The sequence below is a fragment of the Nipponia nippon genome, unplaced genomic scaffold (genome assembly GCF_047370975.1).
Source record: "Nipponia nippon isolate SJK-2023a ecotype South Korea unplaced genomic scaffold, ASM4737097v1 scaffold_6, whole genome shotgun sequence".
NCBI classification, from domain to species: domain Eukaryota; kingdom Metazoa; phylum Chordata; class Aves; order Pelecaniformes; family Threskiornithidae; genus Nipponia; species Nipponia nippon.
In genome coordinates this window covers 14,962,983-14,972,248 of record NW_028262380.1, presented here as the reverse complement: position 1 = coordinate 14,972,248, position 9,266 = coordinate 14,962,983, and the positions used below count along the sequence as shown (strand labels likewise).

The 9,266-nt window shown below is 39.6% G+C and overlaps 1 protein-coding gene across 2 annotated transcripts; it reads right to left on the bottom strand.

Moving 5' to 3' along the window:
• Positions 1-240: 240 nt before the first annotated feature.
• On the bottom strand, positions 241-8,489 carry TMEM128 (transmembrane protein 128). 2 transcript variants are annotated; one of them, XM_087737773.1, is made up of 5 exons: positions 8,353-8,489; positions 6,986-7,127; positions 4,884-5,045; positions 3,593-3,701; positions 241-2,022 (listed from the first exon to the last, which is right to left on the bottom strand). In XM_087737773.1, the coding sequence occupies exons 1-4, from the start codon at positions 8,471-8,473 to the stop codon at positions 3,602-3,604; spliced, it is 525 nt and encodes a 174-aa protein (XP_087593899.1). In that variant the 5' UTR covers positions 8,474-8,489; the 3' UTR covers positions 241-2,022; positions 3,593-3,601. The 2 variants fall into 2 exon arrangements, with proteins under 2 accessions (XP_087593899.1, XP_087593900.1); XM_087737774.1 differs by lacking the exon at positions 241-2,022 and adding an exon at positions 2,035-3,466.
• Between the last annotated feature and the right edge of the window lie 777 nt (positions 8,490-9,266).

Below are 9,266 nucleotides of genomic sequence, written 5' to 3'. Positions count from 1 at the left end.
GTGTATCTACCTGGGGTTTTCAGAAAACGACATCGAAGTAGTCAGAAGGCAAATAGCTCTCCAAAGGCACACAGAATGGTATTACACCTTCAGTAAACCCAGCTGAGAGGTCACGAAAGACAAACGTGCTCCAAGTCAAGTACAGTTATTTAAAATCTACATGAACATCTATTTTCTAGGCAAGACAATGGGCTGACAGTCCCCAAGACTGTTAAACAATTAGTACTGAACAACAATTGATCGCTTTTATACAAAGTTTATTAAGACGTCCAGAAGAATAAATCTGAAAAAACATGTAGCAAACAGTAATTTTAATTCAGGAGTACAAGGCAACTTAAGACACCTAGAGCATTTATATAGTTGACAAATAAAAATACAGTGATAATTACCATCCCTGAGCAACAATGCATTTTAAATATCATACTTAAAAAAGTTTCTCAAATGTACCTGCGTATGCAGACATAAAATTGTTAAAATTTGTTAAAAGATGAAGACCTGAAGATAAGCAACTTGCCCCTTAAAGATGTGAAGTACAACTGGGTTTGGAAAACTTAAATATTACATCTAAACAAATCAAGCTGTTAACTTACTCTACAAGCTACTTAACAGCAATGCTAAATGTATTTTATTTTGGTTTGACCGGTCCTTTGCATTGCATACTGACAGCAACTTTTTTCCTCAATGAAGCAGTAGCAGCTTAAGACAATGTCTATCTTCTTCATTACTAAACACGTCATGTATTGTGTATTCAGCAATGGTGTGAATTTGAAAGTCAGAATGAAGAACAGAGTCTCCTCTAATGGTCCAGACTTCAAGCAACAGTCACATAGAGTAAATTTTAACAAGTTTTAATACCCAGCTTCTACATTCTCCTGTCTTCCAAAAGGTCTGGGTGTGAAAGTATTTAACCCAAGGATCTATATCAAATGGTCTAGCCACTAAATGGTGCACAGGTCTCCAGATACTTAGGCATCTCAGCCAAAGTGAACACACAGACGAAGTAATTTTATTTCCCCAGCTGTGTATGACTGATGGCATTGAAGTTAATATCAGCCTCTTTATTGCTGAGGAAGAAAAATGGCAACTTCATTAACAGGCACTGCTGAGAATGAAAAGTTAATTTACAGAAGAATAACATCCTGAATACTGAAAAAATAGTGCATACATCAGAAGAATTTACTTTGTGCTCTTAATTTCTTGTGTAGTGTTATATTGTTCATATTATTGGTATTCAAGAATATTGTTCATATTATTGTTATTCACATCTTGATCATCGATCTTTGGCTGTGGACAAACTATTATCAGCCCAAGCAGAATTTATTTATTTCACTGATGGCACTGCCAAATTAACAATGATGTAAACGTCAACCAGCTTTCCAGGCCCTTACCCCGATCCATATCTTCTTTGAAACAGTAGCAGATCTGAAGTTAAGAGATTAGGTAATAAAATATTTCCTACGTGATAACACACATAGCATAGAAATTTAATAGATCATGAAACGTCTCCTGTGTCATCTACGAGTAAGTTTACAAGTACAAACACAGATTCCAGATAACAATATTTTAGCTGTTAATTCAAATTGAAAGAATATAGTATTAAAAACCACAACGCTTTTATTAAGTATCAAGTACTTTCAAACCAACCAACCTGCTTTCAGGAGGAAGTTGGACTAGGTGACCTCTGGAGTCCCCAAATAGGATTTAGGACTATGTAACTGACTTATTACCCATCTGCTTAATATTGAAATATGAATAAAAGCTTTACAAAGCAGTGATGAAATGCTTTATGTTACTAAGAGAGGTAAAACCCATCTATCTTTCAATTATTCACTAACTGGTTGCTTTTTCCCAGCTACTGGCTGACCTATGGTTATGTCCATTTGATTTATAAATCGGGTAGTCTAAGAATTACAGTATCAGTTAGAGCAGACAAGCAGTATTAGAAATGATAAAAGTACTGGAATGTAACAAAAGTGGCATCCACTTTGCAGGATAACAGTTACTTGAGTCCTTCACATGAAGCTGAAAGAAAAGAAAAAAACAAATCCAACTTTAACAAAAATGCTGTAAGGTTGTATATACGGCACAAGCTGTATCTTGTACTAATTCGATAGTTAATGATTTTGCATCACCAAGTAATAGTTTGGCCCTAATTATTAGGCCAATAATTATTTGGCCTAATACAGAATTAATAAATTCAGTATAACAGAATTTACTTGGCCGTTCATATAGAAAACCAGAATGTTTTCGTAAGTTTCAGCTGTTCGGGATATCTGTAATTCACTTGTACTTCTTACTTTCTAAGTACAAATTAATGCAGAATGGTTGTTTTAGTCTGTTAATACCATCAGCTCTAACACACTGAAATGTGTCCTTTCCCCACATCTTTCCAGTGCTCAGACAGAACACAGCTAATTGACAGAACGAACAAACACGATTTGAAGAAGTTTGCATTAACCAGTGTGACTGAAGCTCCCATAATGCAGTAAAGAGGTTCTGAAGTAAGTGGTGTATTTTTCGGAAGTCTATAGGTGGTGTCAGAATATGCCCTAAGTTAATTACCTCCTTAAAAAATCAGGTTTCTTGATATCTAGAAAATAGGGAAAAAATGCAACACTAGTGTCAGTTTGTTTATGCAAACAAAAGCTGTGTTTCACTGTCCCAGCCATTAAATATTTTTTGCCTAGAACTCTGGCACTACAAGAGGCTACGCTCAGAATCCAGCACTGTCTCATTCTTCTTGCTGCACTCACAAAAATGCTGGGGGACTTCTTCACTGGAAAGGATTTGTGACGGCAAGCAAAACCAAACAGGCTTCCCCACATTCCCTTGAGACGTACAGCAAACAAGACCTGCTGAAGGAGTCACTTCACTGGATGCTGTAGACGCCTGTGATACAGGGGGCATCCCTTACCCTATTTATTGAGTGTCTTTGATGTCTTCCTTAAGCTTTTTAAATTTCACAGGATTCATCTGAATAGTATATCCTAACAAAAGATGTGAGAACCCCTTTTGAACGTGGCAGTTATTGAGAACAAATTTTTCAAGTCAACAAAATATCCGGTTTTGCCTTTGAAAGGTTTTTAGGAAGAACAAAGAACTTCCGAAATCTGGCAGTTTTCCGGATAGCAGGTTGATCTGGACTGTTCATCACAGAAAATGAAAACAGCATACTTAAAGATAAGACAAAGACTTTGAATTTAAAAAAAAAAATAGAGAAGACAGTTGCATATGGATGTTAATAGATTCTCCCCTTTACTATCAGGTCAAGCAACTTCTCTAAGTTTTCCCAGTCTGGGTAAAAGCTGCAGGTGTTTGGCCTATACACCCCAAAGCCATCCATTCTCACGAATCACTTCTTCTCACTGTCTAGAACGGAATCTTAGAGAAGACAAAAAGGATATTCTTCCCCTTAGGATACTTGCATGTTCTCCGGTCACTGTATATGCCACAAAATGTCAATATTCTAAAAATGTACACAAAAACATAGAGAAGGAATCCTTAAATGGTCTTACAATCCTTAAATGTCTAACAAAGCAGTTCATGCAACAAGATAAATATTTTTATGTGCTTAAGCAATTCAATTATTTACCTGAAGGACTTATCCCAGGAGTGACACAAGCATCACAACACCCATAAACTGAATGAAGAGCAACAAAGGTGTCATAAACGACCAAACAGGCCACAAGGCAATGTTGAAACTGGGAATAAAAGCAAGTTTGGGCTAAGTTCAATTGTCATATTATGGAAATACCAGCCACACAAAGAAAATACGGCACAAGAGGAAATCACATTTAAATTACTCAACCGGGAAAAATACTTGTTTCTTTACCACTTGAGAGAAAACAAAACAAAAAGACCCCAGCACCGACTTATTAAACTGGTAGTTTAGTTTACTGTTTATTTACTGCAACTCATAGAGCTTCAGTAGCTGCTGCAGATTTTACACTGAGCAAGGCCACTCAGTCCCATCAAGGGATACCTTTTACTTTCAGAATCTCTGTATATGAAGCACTTGAAAATTAACTACTCTTGATTTTCCCATGGGCATACATGGCAGCTGAGAAAAGCCTTAGTTTGTACTTCCAGTCAAGCAGATTCGAGTTAACTGATGAGAAAGGGGGAAAACCAACTTATTTTACAATTGAATTACAAGGATTCTAGATTGAACTAATTCTAAACTATAGAGAACCTTCATCTTCTTCAGTCTTCCTTTTTTTCACAGCACTGCAACAAATACTGACTGACATTATTCAGATATGACATCTAACTTAAAGAGAGAACCAGCTTTCATGCAGAGAGCAAATAAATATACTGGCACACGTATATAATTTTTTCATTCACATGCACGTTTGCTCAATTCTGACTCCTGTAATCTCATAAAAAAAGTAGCTCTTAGTAAAAGTACCATTCTCTGACAAGATATAAACCCTGAAAGCTCTTGTAACAATAGAAGTATAAATTTCAGTATATGATTGCTATTTATAGATTGTTTGATAATGAAGAACTCTATTAGAAACGGATCAGGCATAATTTTTTCTCAGCTAGAGAATACACCTTTGTCTTAATTTGTAAACCTCACAAATAGTTGTCAGAGGTGAGCAGTTTACACTAACAAAGCTAAGGACTTCACTTTCCCCACAAATTTTCAAGACAGAAAAGATCTGGTACATCTACAAGCGCACTTAATATACAGTTTTGACAGTTCCAACACTTGCTTTGTGGATGCATGTTGAAAGTGGAAGAAATGATGCTACGTAGAACTGGTATTGTCACCAATACACTTAGTAGAATTAGAGACATTACACTTTTTTATAAAATGAGCCCACGAACAGTTAGACTTGATCAGGTTTAGCAGGAGTTGGTACAGTGTTCGAACTTACCAAATTGCTGCTGCAATAAAGGTAGCTGTTGTGATAGGTATCAGTGCTGGATACTGCGCATCGTAATCCTCAATTCCACAATACCACTCAAGATATAGTATGCAGTAAAAGGCAACAGATAAACATGCAGCCAATAAACAACCACCAGAGGCAAACCACCAACTGTGGGGGAGGAAAGCATGTTAAAGCATGTTAAGGACAGTCCCATTGCAATTTGCACATAAATCTTCATTGTCGTCTAGAAACAGAATAGACAATACCTGTTAATTATACAGATTGGCCTAGGGTTCCTGTAGGTTTTTTTTCTTAAATTACTTCTACAAAATACTTTTTGCCCTTCTAAAGCTGTCTAATATACATAACTAATTGAGTTTTATTTTGCAATGCAACATTCCTGTCATTTTTCCCTCAAATATTTTGGAAATGCAATGCAATAGACCTTGTCAGTGATCTACTATACTACCACACTAAAAATACTTTATCAGTAATGAAATAAAATAGGCTCCACTGCAACTGTGCTTCTCACTATAGACTACTGATTTTTGTGCAACAGAACATTGCAGAAAGCTTTAATAAGGTTTCAAGTTTAGGAACTCTCAAATTTAACAGACAAGAAGCATGAAGATTTTTCTTTATAGCAGCTGAAGAAAACCATGGAGAAATCCAGGATTTCAAACTCGGAATCAAGAAAACACAGGGTATATGATTATTTAGGAAGATGCACTTTCGAGCCTCTTTAAGGATATAATTCAAGAGTAAGATTGGAAAGACAACTTGGGAGGAAGGTGCACTTTAATAAAATCTTATACTTATCTAAATGTGTATTTAGCAAATAAAAATTTTAAAAAGTGAATTCTTATTACCATAGTTTGATTACTAAATTACAAAGGGTAATCAAGGATCTTCCTACTCAGGTTAACATTTGCTCCGGTACGGTACAGCAAATATTGTATGCTATTTTGGTACCTCAATACTACCAACTGAGAAATCTGCATTAAGAGAGCAGTTGCCATAGTCTACCTAAATAAGCAATGCAGGAAGACAGGGTATTGCAGGGAGCAGATGGGGCCACCCAAAACCTTGATCACATCCTGGAGTCACTAGTTTGTATCCACAGCCACCTGGATGTAGGGTGTATCTAGACCAGCCTGGAAGAGCAGCTCCAGACAACCTCACAGCACAGAGCCAGGCCCTGTTCAGCTTCCACATATTGATACAATAATGACAATGAGAGAGTTTTAAAAGCACTTCCAGGTGAAGCGATCTAAAAATATTTAACACTCATCAATCCCATTGAAAACAATTTAGTAGAAAAGAAAAAGAAGTAATTTCATAAAAACTATTTCACTAATCTTTCACTGGTCTACTCAAAGAAGTCTAGAGAACTTCTAGAGAAAAGAACTTCATTTTGATGTTTAATTTCAGCTTTTTTTGATTAAAATAAAATCAAAACCCCAACACTTTCAACAAAACAGGCAGCAATTTCTTGTACTTAAGTGTAAACTTGAAGGTACAGTATTAAAACATCCCACTATTTGAACAAATTTTGCATGTACACAGATGGCTCGGTAGAAAAAAGAAAAAAATAAAAAAATTATAGCAAAATTTTAAGCATTTTATTTACTTAAAAATTAGTTTAATAATAATGACTTAGGTGGTCCTCTGGTCCAACCCACCTGCTCAAGCAGGGTCACCTAGAGCCGTGTCCAGACAGGTTTTGAGTATCTCAAAGGATGGGAGACTCCATGACCTCCCTGGGCAGCCTGTGCCAGCGCTCAGTCACCCTCACAGAGAAAAAGCGTTTCCTGATGTTCACAGGGAGCCTCCAGTGTTTCACTTTGTGCCCATTGCCTCTGGTCCTGTCACTGGGCACCACTGGAAGAGCCTGGCTCCGTCTTCTTTACATCCTCCCTTCAGCTATTTGTATACATTGATAAGATCCCTCTGAGCATTCTCTTCTCCAGGCTGAACAGTCCCAGCTCTCTCTATTCCTATTGTAGATCTTGTTCATCCAAGATTTAAAACACAGTGTTCAGATGTAACAAACTGAATATGATTATAAGACGGAAACACAACTTTATTTGTAAGAAAAGGTACCTTACCTATCTGCTTGAATAGTTTCTTTAACAGTTTTAAAAAAATCAAAGTAGTATGTCACAGCAATCGATGCCAGAATCCAGAATGCAGAATGAATATTCAGTCTGGTAAGAGGCTTCCTCTTCTTCTCTACAGCTGTAGACTCTTCTGTAAATAAGAACATAATTATAGCATTAAAGCCAGTCATTAAATGGAGTATGATTATAGTTGCGTAAAACATGACGCTTTATCTTTTTAATTCATTTATCTTTGGAAATTATTATACTCAGTATAATCCACCTTGTATTACAGAGGAAGTATTCCAAAAAGCTCTGTACGTTTCCTGAAATAAAACAGACTAAGCAAGATACCCTCTGATAAAACGATAAAGCAGTAACAATCAGCACATACTGTGTCTGTGTACCCTTTTAGGAAATTAAAAGCTGACTAGTTTTTGTAAGGGTTATTTAACTAATTAAAAACCTCCTGGTGCTATTAAAGCATTTTTATTAATCTAGCATATAGAAAGTCAGGTTGGTATTTCCAATTACCAATTAATTTTTATCCCTTTTTATTAATATTTGCAAACCAATTTCAGGCCTAAATAATTTTCCTGTACTCAACTTCAGTTACTTCACAAGATTTTCAACTTCAGTTTCAGGAGCCAGCTTGATTCATGCTGTATACCTTCAGCAGGTAAACTATCATTATGTGGAAAAGTATCTTTTCTTTTTTTCCTCATCACCATGTATTGTTTTAGAGAAAGCAAGACAACAGAGCAAGCAGATTAGAAAGCATATTTTTGTGCATGACAGTAACCAGCTAACACACACTCAATACTTACACACACACTGTCAAAAAAGGTGTCAAAGGTGCCTTTGATGTTTCATACTTTTATCACTGTAAGTTATTGGTGGCCCGTGCGCCTCCAGCAGTGTAATGTATGCTGGCTCCTCCACTTGCATTATAACTAGCTGACCGTACAAAAAGCTCTGCTGGAGTTTACAGGCATTTTTATTTTTTATTTCCTAGATTCTTCCTCATCTACTAGTGCTAGGGTCTGGAGCATTTAAGCACTTCATCCCCATCGAGAAATCCGCGGGTGCAAGTCTTTTTATGCCACTCACGTCTCCGTGAGCTGCAAGCAAGCAGTACCCCGCCGGCAGGGCAACGCGCCCCGGTGCCCGAGGAGCCCCCTCACTCCTGCCGGGAGCAGGCTCCGTCCCCTTCCCCGGCTCCCGCCGCGGGGGCACCGCTGCGGCCGGCGCTGCTCCTCACCGCCTCCCGCCCGGGCGTTTCTGCCACAGCGCCCGCCTGGCACAGCCTGCCTCCGCTCCGCTCCCCGCCCGGCGGGGTCTCCGCATCCTCGGCCCGCGTCCCCGGAACCACCCACCGGCCGTCCCGCCGCCTCCGACAGGCGGCTGCGGCAGCAGCGGGTCGCGGGGCTCTGCCCCTCGCCGCAACGAGCGCCTGAGCCTCGGCAGCGGGTCCTCGCCGCTGCCGCCGGCCTCCATCTTGGGCCGCTCCGGCAGTGACGCCAGGGCGGGGCGGGAAGCGCGGCGGCCGTTACGGCCGTTGGCGTGAGGGGCGGCGGCCCCGTGTGTGTGCGGGCAGAGGGAGCTGCCGGGCGGGCGGGCGGACAGCCGGAGCGGGGCCTGTCAGAGCGCCGAGCCGCTGTGGCTGCTCGTAACCGCGCCAAGGCCGTGGCCGGTCGGAGAGCAAGTCCGGCCGGCTGGTCTCCGCGGCGGTGCCCGGGTGCCGGGGCGGGAGCGGGGCGGAGGGCGCTGGGCGCCCTCGTAGCACCGGTGTAGCGAGTGATGACCCTGTTAATGGCGCAGTAATATATTACTAGCCAACAGTATCATCAGTCGCGCTCATCCCCATTGAAAACAGTAAACAGTGTGATGTAAATCCAAGTGCTGGAGTGAGGACTGTTTTGTCAAAATAATTAAGAAAAATAAGGGAAAACTGTGCATATAAATGTTTTGTTCATCACATTTTGCACATCAGATGCTTCCAAGGACAGATGTTAGGGAAATTTTGATTTTAGTGACACGGAGCAGTGGTTTAGATAGAACCAGAAGTCAAATACAAAGCTCTCGGAGGTTTCCAGAACCGTAGGAATACTGTAATACTGTGAGGGCAACCCATGACTGAAAGTAATAACCATATTGACCAGACAAACTAGATAAAAGTTAAATGAATAAGATGGTAAAATAGTTTGCCTTTGTTTCAGCCCTAGTTGAATTCTTCTGCAAAACTAGATACGAAGTCACACTAGCATGTTTCTGCAAACAAAACCTTGAA

What these genes read in the sequence shown, in the direction of transcription:
- TMEM128 (XM_087737773.1), bottom strand. Translation starts at nt 8,473, where the DNA reads ATGGAGGCCGGCGGCAGCGGCGAGGACCCGCTGCCGAGGCTCAGGCGC. An exon ending in CGGAGGCGGCGGGACGGCCG is followed by an intron (nt 7,128 to 8,352) that starts GTGGGTGGTTCC and finishes TCTTATTTACAG; the next exon opens with AAGAGTCTACAGCTGTAGAG. An exon ending in GAAACTATTCAAGCAGATAG is followed by an intron (nt 5,046 to 6,985) that starts GTAAGGTACCTT and finishes CCTCCCCCACAG; the next exon opens with TTGGTGGTTTGCCTCTGGTG.